At 40.5% G+C, this 26,594-nt stretch overlaps 2 protein-coding genes across 2 annotated transcripts in view; one reads left to right on the plus strand and one right to left on the minus strand.

The window, feature by feature from the left end:
• Positions 1-26,594, minus strand: part of ELAC1 (elaC ribonuclease Z 1) — a 470,823-nt gene that overhangs the window by 299,331 nt on the left and 144,898 nt on the right. The window lies entirely within an intron of this gene.
• On the plus strand, positions 750-21,001 carry MEX3C (mex-3 RNA binding family member C). Its single transcript, XM_006734723.2, has 2 exons — positions 750-1,780; positions 17,966-21,001. The coding sequence occupies exons 1-2, from the start codon at positions 1,036-1,038 to the stop codon at positions 19,189-19,191; spliced, it is 1,971 nt and encodes a 656-aa protein (XP_006734786.2). The 5' UTR covers positions 750-1,035; the 3' UTR covers positions 19,192-21,001.

Raw genomic sequence — 26,594 nt, forward strand, 5'->3', positions numbered from 1 at the left:
CCTGCCCGGAGGGAGGAGCGCTCTCGGATCGTGCAGGGAAGGCCCAGGAGCCACGCGGCTCAGGAAACCACCCCCGCGGCCGGATAGGAGGACACCTCACTGGCCCCTCCTCCGCTGACTCTCCCTAGGCCCCTACCCCGAAAGGAGGAAATCTCGTCCTCAACCTGGGGACACAACGCTCTCCGTGCCCATGCCTACGCTCCACTCCAAGGCCGCTCACACAGTGCCCTAAAAGACCCGACCCCTGTGGGCGAGACGCATGAGGACAAAGGGAGAAATCCAGGTGTGTGCTTCAACTGCACGCGCCTGCGCGAAAACCCCTAGTCGGCCCCAGTTTCAGCCTGTTACAGCGCCTTCGTCCCTCCTACTTTTCCCCGCCCCCACCTGGGTACGTCACAAAGAGTGACGTGTAAAGCGAACAATCACAGTCCCTCTCCTCGTGAGCCAGTAGGGAGAGGGGAGGGTGGGGAGGGGGGTGGGGAGAGGACGGAAGGAGAAGGCTTCGGGGACTGGCTTGTCCCGGTCACCCAATCAGAGAGCTCTGGGGAGGAGCGGGGCGGGGCCCGAGAAGAGGGTGGGGGGTGGGGCTAGGGAAAGGAATTAGAAGGCTGCGGGGAGGAGAGGGAGGGCTCCCAGAGATTAAAAGCAGCCAATCAGAGCGCGCCGGCTTCATTCGGAGAGCGGCGTGGGGCGTCGCCGCCGCCGCGCGCGCCGGGGGCTGGTTAAGGCCATGAAACAAAAGAAACCCTGAGAGGGGAGCCGCTGCCACCTCCAGCAGCCCGCCCCGCAGCCGTCCCCACCCACCCACCTAGTTACCTGCCTCTGCCTCCTTCCTCTGCCCCTCCACCCCGCCCTCTCCAGTCTCCGGGCGGCCCTGGCGCTCCTCGGCCCGGGTCGCCAGCCCCGCCGCCTCCCCAGAGGAAAGGTGTTTGCGCGCTGAGCAGGGCCCGAGCCCTGTCCGCCATGGGGCTCGCCGCCCGCCGCGCCTGACCCGGCCGCCGCCGCCGCCGCCGCCATTGACAGCGCGCCGCCGCGATGCCGAGCGGCAGCTCCGCGGCCCTGGCCCTGGCGGCGGCCCCGGCCCCCCTGCCGCAGCCGCCGCCACCGCCGCCGCTGCCGCCGCCCACGGGCGGCCCGGAGCTGGAGGGGGACGGGCTCCTGCTGAGGGAGCGCCTGGCCGCGCTAGGCCTCGACGACCCCAGCCCGGCGGAGCCCGGTACCCCGGCGCTTCGGGCCGCGGCGGCGGCGGCGCAGGGCCAGGCCCGGCGGGCGGCGGGGCTGTCTCCGGAGGAGCGGGCTCCGCCCGGCCGGCCGGGGGTCCCGGAGGCAGCCGAGCTGGAGCTGGAGGAGGACGAGGAGGAGGAGGGGGAGGAAGCGGAGCTGGACGGAGACCTGCTGGAGGAGGAGGAGCTGGAGGAGGCAGAGGAGGAGGACCGGCCGTCGCTGCTGCTGCTGTCGCCGCCCGCGGCCGCCGCCTCCCAGACCCAGCCGATCCCGGGCGGGTCCCTGGGGTCGGTGCTGCTGCCCGCCGCCAGCTTCGATGCCCGGGAGGCGGCCGCGGCGGCCGCGGCGGCGGGGGTGCTCTACGGAGGGGACGATGCCCAGGGCATGATGGCGGCGATGCTGTCCCACGCCTACGGCCCCGGCGGCTGCGGGGCGGCGGCGGCTGCCGCCCTAAACGGGGAGCAGGCGGCCCTACTCCGGAGGAAGAGTGTCAACACCACTGAGTGCGTCCCGGTGCCCAGCTCCGAGCATGTCGCCGAGATTGTCGGTCGCCAGGGTGAGTGCGGCAGGGAGGAGGGGAGTCCAGCTGGGCTTGGCCCCCGGGCGTGGGTGGGCAGACGGAAGAAACGAGCTCTGGGCAGCAACATTGAGCCCGGCGAGTCGCCCAAGTCCATCGCGAAGGGGTCTGCGAGGAACCGTGGTAGATGAGATGAGAAGATGGGTCACCTTGCGAAAACCCACGGTATTCCGCTGCTTTTTGCATGGTAAAAGGTGTTAAGTTTCTCGAGCCACCCAATCCGGTGGTGTTCACTTTACTCGGGCTGTGTTCGTGGAACAGTAGGCTGGCGTGGCACCAAAAACCTCAGTGAGGTGGTAAAAGGTCGGGTCGGTTGTGGATTCGGTGTTGTGCACGGAAAGCTGCGAGATTGCAAGTTTGCGCAGCCGACTGTCTTATAAAAGGCACTCAGCTTACCTTACAGCAGCTTGTTCAGATGAAGAAATTGACAGAAATGGAGGCTTTGTATAAAGAGCTCATTCGAGAGGGAAGGGAATGTTCAAGTGGTGGGTAACACCATCACCCCCCTCCACCCCTCCGCTGTTCAGAAACTTAGCTTTTGAAGAGCAGCCTAACTCTCTGTTGATCTATTTGTATTCTCTTTTGATACATTTTAACTCTCGAAAAAGCACATTGGCTATCTTTTAGAACACTGTAGTGTACACGATGAAGAAAAAAAATGGACAGTAAGGTAATTGAGTTAAGGAACTTTATGCGTTTATACAGTTTTCAGTAAATTCTCTTCACTTGCCAGCACACCAGCACTGCAGACAGACTCCTCCCACATTGTTCAGACAAAGGACCTATGTCTCAGATTCCAGGAGTAGATTTGTGAAGGTGGGGGAAGGGGATGCCCAGAGTACCTCAGTATCCGACATTTTTAGGGACGGTCCTCTGCTCTTTAGCATAGCTTTTTCCCCCTGTACTACCTTGTTACAATGTAGCTTAGCCCGGTTGATGCATGACTCTTTACTGTGAGGGTTGAGAGCATTGTTGGGGTCAAATAAAGAGAAATAATGGCGCTGCTGCTTAAATGATCTCATCTTTCCCAAGTGGTCTAAAGTACACATAAATAAGAGGTCTGTGGAAATGGTGGCTTCAGATATCCGAGTTGGCTCATTTCTTACCTCTCGGATTTTAATAAGAAAAACCCGTCTGAAATCTGGATAAAGGAGATAGCTTATTTCAGACTGCCTTATGACTAGTACTTTAAAGGCACAGTTCAAAGCTGGTACCATTCAATTGAGTTTATTCCTATAGTTAGTAAATAAGATTCAGATGCCTTGTTTTTTGTTTTATTTTGGGGGGTTTGGGGGGTTTTGTTTTGCAATACTTACCGATACTAATCCAGGAGAGCACTGTTTCACCTTACATAGGATAAAATTGTAATATCTCAATTTATAAATCCAGAATGAGTTGGCCATTCAATTAAGAACATCGAGGAATTGCTGTGTTTCAAGCTTCTATTTTGCCAGGTGTTGAGTTTATGGCAGTTGGAAATGTGAGATTGATTCAGACAACTTGCTGCCCTTAAGAAACTAACAGTCTAATCGACAGTGGAATGTCACTAAACGAATGTGTAGTTAATGGCACTCTCCATAGTGTATGACAGTCATACATGTGAGAACGTCAACCCCGGAGGGACTTGGAGAATGGATAGGACTTTAACAAATGGAGATGAAGAATGACTGAGGAACAATGTGGGGAAAGGTGTGGGGGGAATAATCTTTAGGTATAATTAAAAGAAAGTTGTGATTTTTTTTTTTTTTTGATACTTGGGGTCTTTAAAGGGGTGTGGCAAAGAAAAGGGGCTGGGAAGGTGTGCATTCAAGCCAGAATATGAAAAACCCTTAATGCTATACTAGGATGGCACTTCCTCAGCACAAATTGCTTCAGTGTGCTTATGGTGCCAGTTTATGGTAACAAAAGAAAAGAACATTTACTTGCCGGTTTGACTGAGGGACAAGATAATGAAATCTTTTGTATATTTAGTTTAATACAAACTTTTGTCCTTATCTATTTTGCACCCTTTAAAGCACAAAAAATGGTCCCTAATTGCACAAACTGTTGTCTATACAAATCCATTTACTTAAAAGTAAACTGAATTCATTCTGAGTTTTTATTTTGTACCATCTATTAAAATAATTTAACATTTTATAATTTAATAGCAAATGAGATAAAGTCTTTAGTTTTTCTGTGCTTATTGGGCTGTTTATTGGTTAATAAGGAAATGTGGTTCTATTTATGTCTCAGGACATAGAGACAAATTGCTGACTATTCCTCTTACACTTAATATTTCCCAGAGTTGACAGTAGTGTTAAAAGTATGTCGTCATCCTCTATCTTCTCTTAAGAGCAGTCTTGCCCCCCTTTCCCTGCCTCTAGTGGATCATTGACCCCTTTGCTACCTCCCCTTTAGCAGCACCATAATAAAACCTGTGAAGTGTTTTCCCACTCCTGTGGGGGACAAGGCAACTTACAATGTTTGCATCCTTTTATTTTTTGTTTTTAAAGATTTTATTGAGAGAGAGAGAGAGAGAGCACATGAGTGGGGGGTGGGGGGGCTGGATCCCATGACCACAAGACTGTGACCTGTGAGCCAAGATCATGACCTGAGTCGGATGCTTAACCAACTGAGCCACCCAGGCACCCCTGCATCCTTTAAAAGTGTGATAATTTGTCTTTTCTCTAAGCTAATAAACAGGGCAAATCACTTAATTTACTTGTTTGCTTTGGATGAACTAAATTTTAATTCTAAAGAATTACCCATTCTTGCCATTTTATTCATTACCTGAAGTCATAATTTTCTGTTTGCCATCTCTTAATTGGTTTTGGAAATAATTATGACACAGATGGAGACATTTCTGACTTCAGCTCTGAAGCAAAGGGTAGGACAAATGGAATTCTGAGTCATATAGACTAGAACTCATGTAAATGGCCTCTGGTTCCGGTATCTTTCAAAAAAAACACAAACCACTGCTTTTGATAGTGATGAAAGTTGGCAGTGTTGACCTCATATTTGTACTCCCCAGCAGCATATGGTCATTTGCAAGTGTTAAATTAGCCCCTTCTTTTAAGCTTTGCATCTCATATTGAAACCAACCATACTGTAAAATAAAGCTAGGAACTAAAAGAGGCTTTTTGTAGAAGTTTTAGAATATGGACATTGAGGATAAACCTGGTAACAGACTTCAGACTTAACTTTTGTTAAATGTACTACCTGCAGGACACATTCACAGTGGTTAACTGGAGGTTTAAGGCAATGGACTTTGTTCTACTTTGTATAGTCATTGATACCCAGTTAGACTAAAAAGCAAACTAAAGTAGAACTCTATACCCATTCTTAACTACATTAGAAGTAAATATTGAATGTCATAAATTCAGTTGTTTTAAAAACTTGTAACTCAAGGTTTTATGTTACTGTTTAAGCTTAATGTGGGTCTTCAACTATTTTCATTAGTGACTTTATATGTGTGTTCTCTAGTCTCATAGTCTGGAAAAGTCATCTCCAGCTTTTTTTGATTGTACGCCTTGTCAAAAAAATTAAGCTTGTATTCCCAATGTCTGAATATTTATGTATGAATGAAATGTATGCACTATAAAACATGTAAAAAATTTAAAGAATGAGGTAAAAATGGAAATTGGAGTTCTAATTTTTTTGTTGTTGTTGTCTGCACTCCAGCAAAGTTTCTTGTACCCTACTTTGGCTATCATTGAGCTAGACCCTTTGGAAATTGTTTTCTTCTTTATTGAGCTACTCTGTCTCCACTGATTCCCAGGGGTTGTGTACATGGTCACTTTTTAAATAATGAATATGTTACAGTGTTTCAAGTTGTGATAAATGCATCCTTGTGACATTTTTCCCCAGTTTTCTTAGGGTAGAACCAGTCTTCAAGTTTTAACACAACTGAAATAAGGTGTATGCTTATTTGTGTATGTATGTCCAGGAGAAAAAGAGAAACTTTGGTCTTGCCATTCATAAGTTCCCTATTCAAGAAGAAACACATTTCATGAGGACAAACTGTTTCAGAACAATGCTAAAATACAATGTCTTTTTCTTTTATGGAGGAGAGGGGATTGGTGGCCTTCTCTTTGCCAGGTAATACAATTCCTGCTAGGCCACTATCCCCATTTTACAGATGTAGAAACTGAAGGTCCAAAAGATAACTTCTTCAAAAAGTGGAACTTGGATTTAGACCAGTTTGACATCAAAAGATTTTAAGTTGCTGCCTCTGTATTCAAGCATCCTGCTCAGGAAGGTTAATGATATTTGGGTTAATTTCTGCCCTAATCATGAGCTTTGGGATACTGTATTTCTAGTGGATAATTTAATATCTTCACTATCCAAATTAATTTACTTAATAAAATTTTGATGTCTCTGCTACCCAGAAGGCACAGTTATCATTCTAATATTCTCATTCTCCTATGCTTAACTAAAAATTCTCTGTCATTTATAGTTCAGAAACTTAATTTGTGTTATATACATGCTAGCTTTAAAAAGCAGATATTGTTACTTCTAGGCTTTAAAATTTAAATTTAGTTGATAATAGTTTGTATTAGCTCTGGGACCACTGGGAAAGGTTCAATGATTATTGTTTTACAAATGGGTGGGGAATCTACTGCTTGTTCTTCCTGCCTTATTCAGCTAATGAACTATTTTGATTCACTAGGAGGAAATGGAAAATAAAGTGGTAATGTAAGGGTGTATTTTCTATCCCCTGGTTACCAAAAATCTAAAAATGATCCAGAGTGTCAAGTATTTGCAAAGTGTTACTCTGTTAGAGATTTCTCTTTAGAAATTTTTCAACAGAGTTTATGGGTTGGAATTCTAAGTAGCTCATCTTACATCTTAAGTTTTCAAGGAAAGGTAGCATTTAGTTAGAAGATAGTGCTTAATATTTTGTGAGTTTGGTTTTGAATGAATTTGGTATTTGTATGTATTGAAGGATTTAATACTTTAGCCTTAAACTGAATAGAAAAATGTTTCAGAATATATGTTTTAATGTAAAAACTACCCCAAATTCCCTTAACAGTCTCTGCTCAACTGTGGTATATTGGAAAGAATCAGCAATCAGAAATTTAAATTTCTAAATTTGATTACTCTGTGCCAGTAAGTCACCTTGTGATCTTGGACAAGTCACCTAAACTCCCTAGGCTTTACAGATACCTCCTCAGCTGGATGTAATCTTATCTGTAATACCTCTAGACACTGAATGATACACAAATAAATTGAAATACATGAAACTTTAAGTGATAAGCACATATTTTTGTTAAGTTAAATCTGAAATTAAGTTGAACCATGCTTTCATTTACCTTTCTTGGCTTTAGCAGTTTCACACATTATATTCTTCTAATGTGAAAGAACTAGGCCCAACTGATGTCTGAATGCCTGCTGGCTGCAATGCACTTCTGTCCAGATAGGTTTAAATTATGTTGTGATAACAAAGCCCAACATCTCAATATTAAAACAATAAAGGTTTATTATTCGCAGGGGCTCTGCTCATTTAAGTCATTCAAGGACATAGGCCAACGCAGCGGCCACCATTTCAAGCGTTGGCCAGTCTTCCCATGTGCCCGCGGGATAAGAGACAGTGGAATAGGACATGCTGGTCTTTAAGTGTTAAACCCGGAAATAATAATTACATCTGCTCATATTTCATTAATCAGAGCAAGTCACCTGACGACGCCTACCTTCAAGTAGGTGAGAAAGTCCATTACAACCATTTGCCCACAGAAGAGCGCTAGAATATTAGTGAATGGCTGTGATGAGCGCCACAGTATTATTTTATGATCAAAGGGATTATTACAGAATTTTTAAATGTAATTTATGTCATGTAGAATACGTAATTTACAGTTGAACTCCCAAGTGAAAAAAATAGGTAATAATGTTCATAAGATGCTAAATAGGTAAGTGTATTTGCAGTTTGAAAACTCCTTTAGAAAACTCCAAATAAATGATGGAAAATCTATTTTAAAACCCCATTGATGTTCAGGTGATTCTAAAATGATAATTTTTTTTTAATTAAACTGCATCTTAATGCCTCCCAGGTGGCTTATATACCATAATTTGTGGGTTTACTTTTAATTTTTTTCCCCATGCCACCATTAGGTATCATATGAACATTTTTAAAGATTAAATCTGATATTTAAACTTCTAAAATAATTTTTCCAGTATTAGTGTTACCAAGCCCAACTACACTAAATTGAATGTATGCACAGCCTAATGCTATTGGGTTAGATCAAGTCTTTATTCCATGACTGATTTTGAGAATTTTAAGTTGCACTGCATAACATTAGAACCTCTTTGATGCCAGTGTTTGGGATTTAAGAACAATTCATGTGGGCATGGTTTGTTTCCTTTGTCCAGTAAGCAAAAATTGCAATTCATTGTACGCAGGGAAGCCTGATTTGTCTACAATTAAAGTCATATCATGGAATAATAACACTAAGACTTGAAATGGTAAAGACAGTTCTTCAGCAAAAACTGCAGGTGCAGTTGAAGATTAGCATGAAGTAGTTGGTCTTTTGAACATGGTTGGAAGAGAGTGGGGAGGGAATAGTTCCAACAACTAAAAAATTTCCCAAAAGGGTTACTATTGTAAAAGTATTTGCATTTTGGGCTGACCTTTTTATTACTGTTCCTTCTTCTGTACCGTTCTTCTTCCCTTTGACTTCTACCTTTCCATCAGTACCATTTTAGTATACTGTAGGAAAGGACATTGGAACTTGGAGTTAGAAAACTTGTTAGAGACTTGGTTTCACCATTTGTTGCCTGTGACCTTGGACAAATCACTTAACCTTGCGGACTCTATTCTTGTGGGAAAAAAATCTGTTCCATCTACTTGTTCTTCCTTGCCCCTTCCCATACCCCATTTGTTGTGGGGATCAAGTTTGAGAAGATGTCATTAGTACAAAGTCATGGCACAACTGAAAGTGTAGAGATAATAAATTATATGTGGGGTAGGATAAAGTTGATCATTTTTTTTACTGCTAGATTTGTACTCTGAGCAAATGCTAGTTGAAAATAAAAATTGTCACTTTATTAAGTTTTCCCAGGGTATACCAATAACTAAATGATGCACAGTATATTTTTTAAAGTTTACAAATGAATCTGATTCTATTACATGGTATACAAACAGAAGTAATTCTAAGGTTTCTATTAACGTCTTCTAAAGGGCATGAACCTAATTTTAAAATCCCCAATTAGGAAAATTGTTTGACCTTTCGTCTCCAATTTCCACCCTCTTCTAGGTGTTTCAGCTTTAGTGAAAGACCAAATATGAGCCTTTTTTTATTATTATTAACTATTTTAGTTTTCCCTTTTCTAAGTGAAAAAAGAGGGGGCATTTTAAATTTAGTTTAAGAATCAACTAGAAAAATAAGGCAGATCGAGAGAATGGTATATTTAGGAGTCATCAATTTATAATTTTGGCAGTTCTGGGCTTCAGTTTCCTTCATGTATGAAATGAGATTGAGCTAGATTATTTCTTATAACTCTTACATTCTGATTTTTGTCCAGAAAGAATCCCTAAAATCATGCAAAACTACACCGGATTTCAAATTCCCAGTTAGATTGACTCCAAATCTCTCCTCCAAGTTTTGTGAAGTTGATAATATTTTAACATGTTTTGTACAATCTAAATATAAGTTTTATCTTTAGGAAATAAATTCTTTAAGTGTTTTTCAACTTCCTATAGAAAATTGATTTGTTTGATTTTTTTTTTCAATGATAAACCTTCAAGTGTGTAAGACAGTTTATCTCATTTGATCCGTTCTCAGTTCCACCATACAGATAAGGAAACAGATCTCTGGGGATATAAGTAACTTACCCAGGGCCTCAAGCTAATAGAATTAAAGACTTCAACACTCCTATCTCAGTAAGTGGTAGAACAAGCAGACAAAAGATCAGCAAGGATATCGAAGGTTTGAACACCACCAACAATATAAGAAAAGAAAATAAGAGATTGATATCTGTACATGAACATGTGTAGACATCAAATCCTTCTGGTACTTGGAGTCGATACAAGTCAGTGAGGGCAAGCACTGAATCTTAGTCGTCTTTGCATCCTTGATGTCAGTTAAAGTACCTGAAGCAAAGTAAATACTTGCTGTTTATTTTATTGAACTGAATTATTGGATTAGACTTGCCATTTTACTATTACTGTTTTAGTTTCCATATTGCAGTAATTGGGATTTTCTTCTCTCTTGCCTTTATCCCCAACCCTTTATGTAAGGAGCCAGTCAACCTGAGATTGACTTTGTTTTAAAGGCAGTAGACATGTACTTGACTTAAGGCATTAGATGTCAGTATGAATACTGATAACAACAAAACTAAAATCACATAAATGAAGCTATTTGAAATGTTGTCAGTGATGTCTACAATGAGACTATATTCTTCACAAAAAATTTCAGAGGATTTTGACTAGAAGAGCTACAAGGACACTTGAACCCTAGAAAGGAAACCTATTAATTCTATATTGTGCATTTATGGATAGTTTGCATTGCTAATCTAAACAGTTTGTTTAAATGTTGAGTTAAGTTTGTGTACATAAGAAACACTCTCTTATTGGGATTTAGCTGATATTCATCAGTTTGAAGATATAATACTGAAATTAAGTCCCTGTAAAGTTAAAGGAGCTTTTGAGTAATGTGTCTAGACTATCCCATGGGGAAAAGGACCTCCCTCATTCTAATATACCATGGAACATGAAATACTGTGTTTCTTTAGTGCTTTTAGAGAAAAAGAGTATGGAGTAGGAAGAGGAGTTTGGGGTTATTAAGACAACATGGGTTTGAGATCTGACTTTCCAGCTGGGAGATCTTGAGCAATTCAGTTAAGCTCTTTCCTGCCCTGCTTAAAACACTATTATGATGATTAAATGAGAATATATCTAGAAGAGTTGGGAAAACTGAAAAGTGTGCTACAAATTTTTATTATTTCAAAGCTAAGGGTATTGGATCATTTTACCTGGGAAATACTTGAAGAAGTGTTTCGGGGGGTGGTTGGGTAGTCTGAAAGATTACCCTTTACTGAGATACCTACTTGAATAATGGGCATAGTAATAAGCGAGAGAAGTATCTTTAATCAGTCTCACCTATGAAGGAGAGATTTAAGGTTTAGTGACTTGCTAAAGTTCACAAAGCAGGTTAGTGATGATCCAGTCTGTGTTCCCAACCATTACTCAACCTACCTTTCCTTGAGGAGAAGAATAAATGTGTGTGTGTGTGTGTGTGTGTGTGTGAGAGAGAGAGAGAGAGAGAGATAAGGTAGTATCTGATTGTCCCAAGTGCTTTTAAGACCAAAAAAGAAGCAGTGACAGTATTTCCTAGGAGAAGAGGGACTTGGTCAAAAGATTTAAGCATGGAAAGGACCTAGAGGTTGAGTGACCTAATACTGAAACCAGGAGTAATTGGTGATAGATTAGAACCAAGGCCTGCAGATAATCAGTTTTCTGCTTCTTACATTGTTTCCTTTAAACTGTGCCTTGGAAGATTTATATGCAGTAGCCATAATAATAAGAGTCAGTACCTTTATCTGTACTATTATTGAGCTCATAGAGCCCTTCACATATACAGCCTCATCTTGCAGATGGCCATGTTTGTGACTCAGAAGCTGTAAGGTGTGGAGGGGAAGTACCAGGAGGGTTTTCCATGTTATTTAGGGAAATATCTGAGCAGAGATAGAAGAGGAACAAGACATGTTTAGGAGATAATAAAGTCTGGAAGAAGGTAGGTTCTGGCTACTTGATGGGAGAGAGTTGGTGGCGGGAAGATTTTAATGTCAAGCCAAGGAGTTCTAATTTTCTCAAAGGTAAAGAACTACTCAAGGAGTTTTCACTCCCCCTCCTTATTTAAAGTAAGTGTGTATGTGTGTGTACATACACTGATATCCTAGTAGGATCCTTTTCCCTCAAAACAAAACTCTTGGGGGGAATTTTTGAAGGAAGGTACACGCCAAGGATGACCCAAAGTGAAAATATACACATAACACAGTTTTGGTGTTTGTAAGGGTTTTAACTTTCTCCAGTCACCTTATATGTAAGATATATATAATTTATGGAATGAATAGAAAATACAATGAATTTCTGGAAAACGAAATACTCTGTCAAAAATCAGCAACACTTCACATAATATTTGGGGCTACTGACTACTACTTTTAAACTTTTCTGTGATACCACCACCCCACTCCCCAGCAAAAGAACATTTGGCATTTCAGCCCTTTGTACACATATTTGGAACATGTTGAATTTTGCATTTTTTTTTCTTTTTAAATGTTGATTGCAACCTGCTAAATTGATATTGTAACCCATGGTTTGAGAAACACTGAAGATCCCATCATTTTGGGTCCTTTTCTTCCTTTTAACTGACTCCTCTCCCAGCAACAGGGGATCTCTCCCTCTTAATCACTGAGGCATCTGGTGGGAGAGTTTCTCTTTACTCTGGAGAAACAAGGCAGGACCTTTGCTGTACCAGGGAGTGCAGGGACCATAACTCTGGCTGCAGTTAAACACAGCTCTAGCCACAGTGATGTAGAAAGAGGAAATGGGTTCTTATACCAGGGGTAAGTTGGAGACTTTTTTATTTGGGGAATTTACTTCCAAATCAAAATAAAATTACAACTATGAAAGTTGGTGCTATCCTAGTTCTTAACCTCTACACATTCTGGTACACAGCTTGCCATAGGTTGGTTTTGGTCTATAGCTATTAGAAAACAATTGTTAGGGCACCTGGATGGCTCAGTCCTTTGAGCATCTGCCTTCGGCTCAGGCTGTGATCCCAGGGTCCTGGGATGGAGTCCCACGTAAGGCTCCCTGCTCAGCTGGGAGCCTGCTTCTCCCTCTGCCTGCCACTCCTCCTGCTTGTGCTCTCTCCCTCTCTCTCTCTGTCAAATAAATAAAATATTTTTTTAAAAATTGCTAGTCCTCCCCTCTTAGAATTAAAAAGCCTTGTTCACATTTGAAGTTATGATATCATTTGCCCTGCTGTTCATATAATTTTAAAATAATGTCAGTTCTAGCCAAAGTCTAATTAATATGCTAAGTCTAGTAAAATGTGTCATTTCTTTATATTTTTAAAAAACTTTTCTGATTTAATTATATTTCTTGGAGAAGGCTAATGCATTTGTTTTGTTCAAAATTATAAAAAATTAGAGTGTAAAGGAAAATTAAGTCTCCCTCCTACCCTGTCCCCCTAAATCAACCAGTTTTATGACTGCATTGTATTCCATTATATAGCTATGTTGGCCGCACACTAATACAAACAATTAAGTAATATAATACAAAGGTCATTTTGCACCTGTGCAAGTATTTTTACAGAATCAACTCTATGAGTGGGATTGTAGGGGTAGACAGACAATAATGCAAAGTGCCCTCAGATGCCAGCAGACTGCCTTCTTGTCCGTGCAGTTGTAATTTTGATAAATAATGCAAAGTGCCCTCGAGCAGTTCGTACTCTCAGCAGTTAAATATGAAAGTCCTTTTCCCTGTTATTACTAGCTCTGGTTTTGATATTTGATAGTCTTATAGGTGGAAAAACATACTTCAGTTCACGTGAAAATGGGAGTTTTCATGGTCCATAGCCATTTATATATTTACTTTTCTATGAGCTGTTTCTTTTACCTATTTTTTAATTGGGTTTTGGTGTTTTGATACATAGGGCCAGGGTTATGTGTGTAAGAGAGAAATTAGCCATTTGTGGTGTAAGTTGTAAATAATTATTTCTTCACGTTGTTTTTGGTGACTTTTGCCATGCAGCAGTTTTTTTTAAAGTGCAATCTCATTTGTCTTTATTCTTACGGCATCTGAGTTTTGTGCTGCTCTGAGATTATAAATTCTTCCATGATTTTTTAACTATCTTAGACTTTTCAAATGGAAACTCAATCTAAGATATTCCAAAAAACTTTTTAACCTTTTTAATCTTCTTCACCTGTAAAATAATAAAACAAGTTTGTTTTCTTTAGTTTGTGTTGCCTATTTAGAACTCTCCCTATTCAAATTGTCCTCAACATGTGTTAGTTGTTTGAAACTCAGAATATATATGTTTCTATAGAAACAGTATTATGATTGATGAGGTTTCCTGTAGTCCTAATCTGAGTTGAGGCTCCTGTGTTAAAACTGTCTTACAAAATTCAGGAGAGAGAACAAATACATTCTTCTGTTTTTGTTGGTAGGTGGCTTAAAGAGGTTGGCTTTGCAATCTTCCCATTACCTCTACCCTGATCTGCAAAACCTACAGACACTGTCCTTTGGGGCAAGATAGGCCTCTTAACGCTCCTATCTCAGAAGTGGTTCCTGCTCAGATTGTTTGTCTTCTGTCTTCCTATTGAGCCAATTATTAAACACCTCTTTGTTAGTACCAACTATAGGCCAGAGAGTGGTTTGTGTACCTTTAGGCATATTTTCTTAGTTAATAATATACCTACTAGGTATTAAACAAAAAGTATTCTACTAAGGTCAATTGACTGTTGCTTATAGTCTCGAAAGTATTTACTTGGAGAAGTTTACTCAATTCAACTTTCTAGTGGTCAATATTAGTAAAAGTTGAGAGGGGCTAACCCCAGACCCTTTGGTTATTTCTCCCTTTGTCCTTAATAGAAATTGCCCAGTGCTTTCTGCAGGATGAACAGGACCCTCTTTGTTAGAAATGTGATGCCAGCAGACTGCCTTCTTGTTAACTTGTAGCCCAGAATATCTGAATAATAACAATAACTCCTCTGAAAGTATAGGGTGAACAGTTAGTTATTTGTTCACATTAGCCTTTCAGAATTTCTTAGGCCGCTCTCCATCAGTCACATGTTGATTGGCCGATGGGAAGTACTCTCCATTCACAGCCCCAAGCAACACCTGTGCTGAATTGATGGAATCTCCTGGAGATCCAGTCTGTATAAATAAGTAGATATAAAAGTTTTATTGCTCTCATCTTCTAACTCACCTTCTATTTTGGAGCAAAAGCAATAACATTGACTTATAGTCAGAAGTTACACCATCAACTTAATCTTATAGTTCATTATAGATGTAAACTTACAGCAGCACTCTTTATAGTTAAAACTTTTGAGTTTTACAGTAGCATAAATTCAACTCATTGTAGTAATTTCTTGATAGCCACAAGCCACCCCCCCTCCCCTTGGCCCTTCTTACCTCATCCAGTTACTGCACTAAGTGCTTTCCTTGCAGTTTTGCTTTTAGCCACTCCCCACCAAGTCTTCTCAAATGAATATAACCTCAGATTCGAGTAAACCTGACTCTAAAAGTGTTTTCATGATAGGTACCTAGGATCCAGCAGTAAGGGGAAAAAAAAAAAAAAAAAATTTCTTTGTGAGTTTTACATTTTGTTGGAAGGGTGAATAGATCTGGGTTAAGATCCATAAGTCCAATGACAGGTTGAATAAAGTTATGTTGAATATGTTATAATTGAAGTTAGCATAATCAGCTCCTTTCAACAAAGTTGTATTAGCAGTATGGGGCTAGAATATGAAAGTCTTGAAAAGCTCAGCAAAGAAAGGTTAGATGCAAAGCAATATGTATAAGAAAGGCCAGTGTTTTTATACAGAAAACTGATCTTTGTTTCAACACATGTCATATGGACACCTCAAATGCCTATACTTCTAGTCAACCACCCAGTGGTTTGGGAATGTTTAGGAAGGGCCCACAAAGCAGTCCTGAGGATAGGAACCTTCGCAGAGGATGAGACATCTAAACTAAAATCTGAAAGGCCAGCAGGAATTAAGCAAGCAGAGGTGGGAGGAAAGAGGCAAGGACAAAGGAACATTCTAGTCATGGAAGCAAGGGAGCATGGATAGGAGTTTAATATGGTAGAAGCACACTGCAGAGTTTAAGAAGTGAGGAAGGGGAGGAGCACCTGGGTGGCTCAGTGGGCATGATCCCGGGAAGAGCTCTGCATGGAACTCCCTGCTCAGCAGGGAGTCTGCTTCTCCCTCTGCCTCTCCCCCACTCCAGGCGCTCGCACGCTGTCTGTCTCAAATAAATCATAAAAAAAAAAGAAGTGAGGAAGGGGAAAAGGATACCGGTAAAGAGGGGCCTTGTGTGCTACATTGTTTGGACTTTATCCTTATGGTAAAAGGGAGCCATTAAAGCACTTTATGCAAAGAAGTGATCATGTGATCTGTGTTTTATTTAGAAACCATCATTTGGGGGCGCCTGGGTGGCTCAGTCGTTAAGCATCTACCTTCTGCTGATGCCAGGTCATGATGTCGGGGTCCTGGGATCGAGCCCCGTATCGGGCTCCCTGCTCTGCTGGAAGCCTGCTTCTCCCTCTCCCACTCCCCCTGCTTGTGTGCCCTCTCTCGCTGTGTCTCTCTCTGTCAAATAAAGAAAGAAAATCTTTAAAAAAAAAAAAAAGAAAGAAAGAAAGAAAGAAACCATCATTTGACTAAAATGAATATAGAGAATGGGTTGGAGTAAGTTGGGACTGGAGGCAAGGAGACCTGTGCGGGGTGGGGGTTGCAGTTATACAGATTAGAAATGATGTATATAAAGACTTAGTTTTTATACATTATTAATTTATTGGGGGCAAAAAAGGGGGGGGCTAAAAAAAAAAAAAAACGACTACCCAAGATGTGACATGTGTCTTTAAGAGCACCTGGCCTCTTCATTTTGAGGAACCTAGGAATAACGTGATATATTCATGAGAACAAATCTATTCTAGCAAGCTTCACATTAAGATCTTTGAAAAGTATAACCCCAGAGTTCTATGCCTTAGTTGTCTATTTGACATTTTGAGTTACACTTTGAAGCCCTCTAATCTCACATAGTTGGCACTGGTAATAGGTGATTACTCTAAAAAGTTAATTGAAGAATTATGGATAGTTATGAATATGCATCTCAGGTATTTTATTTTAACTTAAATGCAGTTAGGATTTGGGCCAAAGGCTTCTATTGAGAATGGGTCTGCCAATCTGAGTAGTCTTTTAATAAAATCACATCCAGGATATGCCCATGTTCCATACAATTTCCAATATGTTTCTTTTGAATTTAGCAAGAATTTTACAGTGAATGCAGAGTCATTCTGTGTTAGTTTTTTTACCCCAGGTCTTTACAGTTGTCTCACCCATACATAATTCAACAACAACCTTTTTTTTTCTTTAAGGTACACATCTTTTATTGAGATTTTCTTTTTTTTTTTTTTAAAGAATGTATTTATTTATTAGAGAGAGGGAGAGCATGAGCAGGGAGAGGGGCAGAGGGACAAGCAGACTCCCCACCAAGCATGGAGCCTGGACACAGGGCTGATCCCAGGACCCTGAGATCATGACTTGAGCCAAAGTCAGATGCTTAACTGACTGAGCCACCCAGGCACCCCTTTATTGAGATTTTCAAAAATAATCAGCTTCATTTTCATACAAGTACAGTGTCTTTTTGCATTCGTATTTCGCTGATTTATGTCAAAGTTAATTTAGTTAATGCATGAGTACGACTAGAATAACCAGATATGGGGATATCTTAGTAAGCCTCAAATTCAGTTGATGTGAGCAGATGTGAGATGACCTTTGAGCCATGAGCATTTTGCTCATCATGAATTTTATAGAGGAAAGAGTAATGTTAAAATACGACAATTAGGTGGAAGTCCATTAAACAACTTCTGTCTTAGAGTTGTGCAAAATTTGAGGTTCTCGGACTGACAAAAAGACCATAGATTTTGAAGTTAGAGTAGGTTTAACTGTTCTCATAAGCTTCACTTTCCTTAGCAATAAAAGGAGTGAAGTAACCTAGTTCTTAGGGTTATTGTATAGATTGAATGAGAGAGTAGATATTCAGTGTCTTACATGTGCATTAGTGGTTTTTCTTTGCCACCAACATCCTGCAAGGGAGTTGATTATTCCTGTTCTGAATGTCAGACCTGCATATGGTAAAGCTTGCCTGTACAGAGTAGTGCGTGCATCATTTGCAGTGACTGATAACAAGACGGAAACAATAGGCGTGACTTCTAAGATCTCCCAGTGGAGGTGCCGCCTATTCCTAAGTGAAAGACCAGCAGACAAGTATGCCTGAGGATGGGGGAGCATTTGTGGAGTTAGGAAAGCTTTCTCATGATCTAGTGACAGGTTTTTATGATAAAGAAAAAAAACTGCCCACAAGCAGACATTTAGCTTGAAAGGAGCTTTCTGTGATTTGTCTTTATCAATATTGACATAGATGTTGATTCTTGTGAAATATTTTCTTTCTAACAGGTTGTAAAATTAAAGCACTGAGAGCCAAGACAAACACATATATCAAGACACCTGTTCGTGGTGAAGAGCCCATTTTTGTTGTCACTGGACGGAAAGAAGATGTTGCCATGGCCAAAAGAGAAATTCTCTCAGCTGCAGAGCACTTCTCCATGATCCGTGCATCTCGAAACAAAAATGGTCCTGCCCTGGGAGGGTTGTCATGTAGTCCAAATCTGCCAGGTCAAACCACCGTTCAAGTGAGGGTCCCCTATCGTGTGGTAGGATTGGTCGTTGGGCCCAAAGGAGCAACTATAAAGAGAATTCAGCAGCAGACCCACACATACATAGTAACTCCAAGCAGAGATAAGGAGCCTGTCTTTGAAGTGACAGGGATGCCCGAAAATGTTGACCGAGCGCGAGAAGAAATAGAAATGCATATTGCCATGCGTACAGGAAACTATATTGAACTCAACGAAGAAAATGATTTCCATTACAACGGTACCGACGTAAGCTTTGAAGGTGGCACTCTGGGCTCTGCGTGGCTCTCCTCCAATCCAGTTCCTCCCAGCCGCGCAAGAATGATATCCAATTATCGAAATGATAGTTCCAGTTCTCTGGGAAGTGGTTCCACAGATTCCTACTTTGGAAGCAATAGGCTGGCTGACTTTAGTCCAACAAGCCCATTTAGCACAGGAAACTTTTGGTTTGGAGACACACTACCATCTGTAGGCTCAGAAGATCTTGCAGTTGATTCTCCTGCCTTTGACTCTTTACCAACATCTGCGCAAACTATCTGGACTCCGTTTGAACCAGTTAACCCACTGTCTGGCTTTGGGAGTGATCCCTCTGGTAACATGAAGACTCAGCGTAGAGGAAGTCAGCCATCCACTCCTCGTCTGTCTCCTACATTTCCTGAGAGCGTTGAACACCCACTTGCTCGGAGGGTTAGGAGCGACCCCCCTAACTCAGGCAACCATGTTGGCCTTCCGATATACATCCCTGCTTTTTCTAATGGTACCAATAGCTACTCCTCTTCCAATGGCGGTTCCACCTCTAGCTCACCTCCAGAATCCAGACGAAAGCACGATTGTGTGATTTGCTTTGAGAATGAAGTTATTGCTGCCCTAGTTCCGTGTGGCCACAACCTCTTCTGCATGGAATGTGCCAACAAGATCTGTGAAAAGAGAACGCCATCATGTCCAGTTTGCCAGACAGCTGTTACTCAGGCAATCCAAATTCACTCTTAACTATATATATATACATAAATACTATATCTCTATATGGACTCGTAAAGGCATGGGTATAATGGTACCCCCAGTAAACTTCCTAATGAATTCTTATGACTGTTATCAGGCTTTATTGGGATTAGGCTAAAGTTGTTAGTAAACTTATAAAAGGCTGCTATGGTAACACTAAACCTAAGTGGTCTCTTGTCTATTAGTTTGGTTTGAATTATTAATACTATCCTGTAGACCCAGAGACATAGCTTGTGTAAGAATCGTTAAAACTGAAGTTCAGCTTGGCTGAGTGAAGATAATCATAGGTTGTGTGAGCCTATGAGAAAAGTTTATACGTCTAGATTTCAAAACCGTGGGTCCCAAAGCCTAGCCACATTAAGAGTTTATGGAGGGTACTTGGCATTACAGATGATTCAGACACTTCCAGTGCTGCCTTCTTTACACTGCCAGTTTTGACAAAACAGGTTCGTTTTTTATTTTACAACAACTTATGCCTAATTCTGCAGGATTGCAAGTAACTTTTTAATGCATTGTGATGACTTATTGGTAATAATAGGGCTGATGGCAGTTTACTCGATCACTGGTTATAATTTGGGACAAAAAACTGCTACATTGACCTTCATCTCGCCCAGAATGCTCACGGCTGGTATGATCAGTGGATCAGGAATGCAATTGTGCCGATTGTGAATTCCTACCCATTGCCTCCCTTGGTGAATGTGGAAACGGCCAGCTGGGTTTTCCCATTTCAGGAAGGGCTTTGGGATGCACCTGTATTGGCTAGTAATTAAGGATGCGAACATTCCATTCATTTGTCTGATCAAGCTGTTGATTAATTTTTAGACTATAGATCAAAATGTGAAACATTTTATGTTCAATCCATATGTCTTGCACATTATAAATATATTTTTATTTTTTAGTAATTTAGGGGAGGGGGAGGGAGAGAGGGATAATAATGCCCTTAGCATAATTTACAAAAGCAGCTGTGATGACCTTCAATCAGTTTACTTCATTTCAAAACTATTTCCAATCACAAGGAAAGATTTCTTTAAGATACACTTTTACATTTCACCTGTGGATGTCTATAACTTCATCCTCAGTATGTTCCCAAATCTGTGCTGGCATTGAAAGGACAAAACAATATACTGGTGGGTTTTTCTACTAATTATTTTTTGAAGCGTTATTTTCCCAACACAAAAGAGCTTTTTTTCTCAATATAACAAAAATTGAAAATCCTATGTGTATTGAATAGTAAATAGACAAATTTTATTTTTTATTTCCACTTGAAGAGTTACATTTCGTATAAAAGTTTACAAATAACGGTTTTTATTTTGATTTTTTTCAGTATAAAAATTGCCTTGATGGCATATTATGATGTAATGCTAATTGCTTGTAGGATAGTTAAATGTCAGTATTGAAACCTAATCTTTAGCTGCCGTCTTGTAGATATGAACGAATGTTCACCAAGCATGTATTTTGTATTTTGTTGCATTGTACACTGCAACTAATAAGCCAAGGAATCGACATATATTAGGTGCGTGTACTGTTTCTAAAAACCACAAACTAAGAATGATAAATTATCAATATAGTTTAGTATTTGCTAATTTTACTACACTCTTTTGTTATGTATATGTAGGGAAGTCATAGGGATTATAAATTCAATTTGAGTAAAGTTTAAAACCATATATTTTATGATAAAGGGCCTTTAACTTAAGATGGCCAAAGCACTGATATTATATATTTGCTGTAAAGAGAATTATAAGAGTTTTATTTTTCTGATATTAAAAGTTACTTAATAAAGACTTGTTTCCATTAACTTGAATGTATTCTCCTTGGTGTTTTTCATGCAATCATTAGTTTAGACTGGAAGATAGCCATTTGCTAGAATTGAACATTTTCTTTTACAAAGTTTCCCCTCTCCTAAGCCAGCTCCCTGTGTTCATTCTTGGAGTGATTTTTTTTTTTTTTTTATAGTGTGTTCTTAGTGTTAAATGTGTCACTTATGCTCCTATCCAAATTTAGCTTTTCCTTTAAATGAGTGTAAAATTAGAGATTTAGCTAGTTTTAGATTGTTTAGTTGCTTGTGTAGTCGACCACAATTACTATTAACCTAATTGTAAATAATGACTTTTTATACATTAATGTTAACTAAAATCCTGAATCCTTATAGACTCAGTTTCTACCCTTTGTTACAGGTTTTTGTGTTTTTAATCATTAAATCTAGAAAACGAACTTCTTTCTGATGCGAAGGTACAAGTTTTTAACTTTCAGTCACAAAGTACCTTCTGAAAGGTTTGTGGTTGATAAAAATACTACTCCATTAATGAAATGATTTGATACTGATTGGAGTAAATCACTGCCATTTGTTACAAAGCAAGAATAAAGACCTTTCTAAGCTGTTTTAAAGAAACGAAAATTCTGTTCATTCTTAGAAATATTACACAGCCACAGTGAGTCTTTTCATGGTAGGTGCTGGACAGAAATTCTTCAGCTGCGCTAGAAGACTGGAGAGATTTGATGATGGGTAAGATCACTGCCCTAGAATTGCTTTGCTAGCTTTAGGATTAACCCCCACAAGTATGAAGGAGAAATGTTTGGGTGTGGTACAGGACTGTCATCCGGCCCCTCTGATCCGCAGTTTTTCTTTCTGCCATTTCAGTTACCCACACGGTCGGCTGCTGTCCAGCCTGGAGGCCCTCTAGCCTAACAGCTTCACAACACCTGCGTCCTTCCCCTCACTTCATCTCATCATGTAGGCATTTTCTCATCACAAGAAGCAGGGTCATATTTTGAGAGAGAAAGGGAGCCCACATTTACATAACTTGGTTTACAGCATATTGTTACAATTGTTTTATATATTTTTTTTTTAAGAATTTATTTGACAGAGAGGGAACACAGGCAGGGGGAGTGGGAGAGGGAGAAGCAGGCTTCCTGCTGAGCAGGGAGCCTGATGCGGGGCTCGATCCCAGGACCCTGGGATCATGACCTAAGCCAAAGGCAGATGCTTAACGACTGAGCCACCCAGGCGCCCCTTGTTTTATCATTCTTGTTAATCTCTTAAAAATCTCTTACTCTTATAAATCAACTTTATCATAGGATGCATGTATAGGGAAAAACAGTACTTTTAGGGTTTGGTACTAATCGTGGTTTCAGGCATCCACTGGGGGTCTTGGAACATCCTCCTCAAATGAGGGGATGGGCTGCTGTGTTTATACAACTCCAACATAGACGGAATGACCAGTGAATATGAATTTCTTGTACCCAATACAAGGTCAAGATCTTTCAGAGGACCTTAAAAATAATTTACTTTGGAGGCTTTCCTTGCCACAGGAAGCCAAAACTGTCTGAAACTTACGTTAGCAAAACCGAGAAGCACTTCCCTAAGTTGGAAGTCTAGAGCTGCCTTTCCTCAGACGTTTCTTGCGTAGGGAAGTACTGGGGGAGAGAGGCTCTAGGAAAGCTGTGGACCTGCCTTACCAGAGAATTGCTACACCACTGGATGATCTGCAATGTGAAGAATTAAGAATTAGGCAAACCTGCTGAGTACTTGACATTACATGTTTCCCCCACTATCTGAAATTAAATGTTCCTATAAAACCTTTTGTAAGCTGAAAAGCCATAAAGCAAAGAAGCAGTTAAAAAGTGAAAATCCTCTTCAGATTTGTTTTGGTTAACAAAAATGGATAGTAATGTGGGTCTTTCATAAAAGCAAAGTGGTACAAAGCAAACTTTTGGACAGTGGAGGTAACCTGTCTTCCATTTTCCCAGCCTTGAAGGATAGGTGCTAAGCTGAAAGTACTTGGTTTGGCTGGCAGCTCAGTTAAAATGGCATGTCATTCTTTCTATATGGGATTTTATCGAAGGGATTCCCTTGCAAAGCAGGTTTTTAGCAAGAGTAAAGAAGGCTAGAATAATTAGGTTTTGAAAATAGGTACAGGTATGTTATTACACTTCAAATTATTCCTTTTTTAATTATTTTTTAATTAACATAAAATGTATTATTTGTGATTCATCAGTCTTAACACCCAGCGCTCACCACAACACATACCCTCCCCAGTTATTCTTATCAGTGGCTCTCTTCGCCTGAAAACCAGACAATGGTTCTCAATAGGCTACCAGTTCTCAATATGCTCCCCCCATTCCTGGTCCCACTTAAATTTCTACTTCTATCATTCCAAAAGTTTTTGTAAATAATGGGGATTAGGGGTGTTTATGATATATAGTGAACATCTTTTTCATGGCAGTGTACTTCCACAACATAATTCAGCTGCAGTAATCTTCTGTTTTATGGCTAGTCCATACTTAGAGTTTCCTGTTAGTTATTGAGTAACTGGGCAGGGGAGCACTGATGAATTAGGAAGGGACATTGAAAAACCTAATGAGACTCCAGTTAACGAAGATTAAGAATAGCTGTTTTCTTGGGGCGCCTGGGTGGCTCAGTCAGTTAAGCGTCCAACTCTTGATTTTGGCTCAGGTCATGACCTCAGTTGTGAGATGGAGAGCCTGCTTAAGATGCTCTCTCTGCCCCTCCCCCACCAAAGAAGAACAGCTGTTTTCTTTAAACTGCCATATTTTCCTTCTTGGATATCATAGAGTAATTATTCCCTTAAAGGGTCTTCAAGCTGACCATGAGAAATAATTGAAAATTGTGAAAGAACTCTATTTGCTTGCCATTTGGGATTTTCTGTGCTGCCTCTGTAGTGATGTTCATCTGCTTTTACATTTTAAAGGCAGCATTTGCACACCAATGCAAGAGAACCTTCTTAGGGAGGGTAAGTGTTTGGATACTTCAGATAATAAGTGGAGTTCACCGATGAGAGGTGGGGATTGGTAGGACAAAGAGGAAAACAGCCGAAGAGAAACCATAGATTTCCAGGCTTTCGGCGTGTTCTGTAAAGGTCTAATGGAAAATGGAGGTGTGAAACCTGATGCCTAAGTGAGTTCCTGCTGCCTTTGTGTTTTAAAATTATAAATCTCCAATCTCAGAGTGTGCATAAAATGCCTTAAACATGAAAGTCTTAAGAAGGAGCTGTGATAGCTGAATATTCAACAGCAAAAAACTGAAAAGAACTGGCTTGGTAATAAGACGCTTGCTAGTTTGAAATGGGAAATGAAGGCCAAGATTATATAAATCTTTGTTCAGTGCCTACCAGCAACATTTCAATGTTTACCCAAAGCCTCTAGCAGGGTTATGCATAATTTATTGCATACATTAATACTGAACATCAAGATGGGGAAGGTCATTCTCACCATCTTAAAGGCTGTACAAAACCTCAAAATACAGGTATGACCTATGCCCAGCGATGATGGAGGGGCTGTTAAGTTAGAACGTTCTTGGATAAGCCAATGGCAGTTAGCATGTACTAACTGAAACACGAGAGGATTTTTAAAACGTGATCCTGGCACCGTAAGAATGCAATAATTAGTATTTGAAACTGGGAAATAAATTGTAGGGATTCCTCTTTCAAAGCGCCAAGGTTCGTATCTTCCATGACATTTCCCAAGACCAAAGGCAAACTGAAAATTGTGACATTACCTGTTGCTGCAATTTCAGGGGAGTTACCAAGACATCATAACAAGTGACCTGAGTGGGGTAGTGATTTCACATCTACCTGAGTTATAGATGTAATGTGCTGAAATAAGGAAACTAGGCATCGTACTTTAAAGATAAATTTACAACTAGAAAAATAAGATTTCAAAAAGGATTGGTAGCTTGTGGATTTGGCTAATGCTGACCATGTATGTGTAAATAACCTTTATTTAAAGTCTTCAAGGTTCACTGTTGGGTGACAATTAGAAGAATATGGTAATAGAGTTAATAAGAAATAGCCAGGCCTATTTATTATTAAGAAGTGGTTAATATCATTTGTGAAGAAAAATCTTCTGAAAGTAAGACTTTAAAACCACAGAGAAAAACAGGAGAGATGGGCCAGTTCATTTCTTCCATGTTGGTGGAGTCTGCAAGAACTTGCTGGAAATAATTTTAAGAATTGCGTATGTGTGAAAATAATTGTGTGGGTGCCTGAAAGCCACTCGTAAAGCTACTTTCTTAAAACAGTCTCTACTACCTCAGCTGGGGACTTTTTTTCTGTATCTGACTATTGATAAAAACCAAAAATAGATTATGAATGGGTTCTTGGTTGGGTTTGAATTCAGTGGAGCTTTCCTCCATTAGTCCATACATTGCCAAATTTGTACTTCTTGGGAAGTACGTTCTTCTTTCCACACGTGTTAAGTCACCAGTGGTATGGCTTAGGATGTTTCTTTTTAATTCTGGAAGTCCCAGTTGTCTAGAAGCTAGACACACCTTCCCAGGTTTGTCTTTTTGGTACATGGAAAAGGTTCGCATTCTGAGAGCCACCGTCTCATTTTGAAGTTGAGGAAGCAAGCTCCAAAAGTGTCTCATTTTCCTGGTCTATCCCAGTGGCTTCTCTTGATCCACATGAAAACCAAAGAAATCTTATTCTCATGCCTGGAAGCTTGCGGTGAGGACTCGAGTCAGGATCACATTTTATGTTTTCTCTTCCCAAACAGGTGATTCCTAGTGCTTTGTGGAAAATACAGCCTCAGGTCAAAGATTGTGGTCAAGGATTACAGAAATGGTCCTTTCGCTTTTACTTTCTTTACTAATAGATCAGCCTTGCCTGCTGTTATTCCATTTTCTCAACCCTTTCGGTGACCTCCTTCAGCTCTTGACCCTACCTCTTTTAACTTTGCCAGGAATAACATTCTTCCACCATCCATTCCATCACCATTTGGACACCCTTAGGTAAATCTTTCCAGGTAAAAGAGGGAATCAAATGGACTCCAAGTCTGTCGGTAGAACACTGACAGGAAGTGAGCATGCCACCTTGTAGACTACATCTCATTTTTTAGTCATTTCCCATGCTCTCCTGGTCATTTCATCTTGGAAGCTGCTTCTGGACTAGGCCCACAAAGCTTATTTTTCAGTTTTGGATTCTGTTTCAATTCAAGTTCCCTTATTTTCTGGCTTTGATAAGAGGGCATCTCATCCCATATTTTGCGGATTGTATACTTTGAGTCTCATTTTCTTTATCTGTAAAATGGGAATAATTAGCTGTGAGGAGTGCATGAAACTCCAGAAACAAAGCTCTAGAGATGCTGTGAGGTGACTAATATGCATTCCTGAGTAGCATCCCTCTTGTTCTGGTTCTTCTTAAAACCCAGCACAGCCCTGAGAAAATAGGAAGTGCAGCTAAAGAGCAATGTAAACCAAAAGTAAAAAACCTTTGGGTTTTAAAAACACTACCTTTAGTTGGGTGACCCATTCAGTACAAAGTGAATTCAGGCGCATAATCTTACTTCATCTTTACTGCAGCCCTAGGGGTGCAGGGACACTTCTTTCCATTTTGCAGGGGAAAAAAGCTGAGGCTTAAAAGTTTAACTAGCTTAAA

This window comes from Leptonychotes weddellii, chromosome 13 (genome assembly GCF_054177405.1).
Source record: "Leptonychotes weddellii isolate Sample4059 chromosome 13, ASM5417740v2, whole genome shotgun sequence".
NCBI classification, from domain to species: domain Eukaryota; kingdom Metazoa; phylum Chordata; class Mammalia; order Carnivora; family Phocidae; genus Leptonychotes; species Leptonychotes weddellii.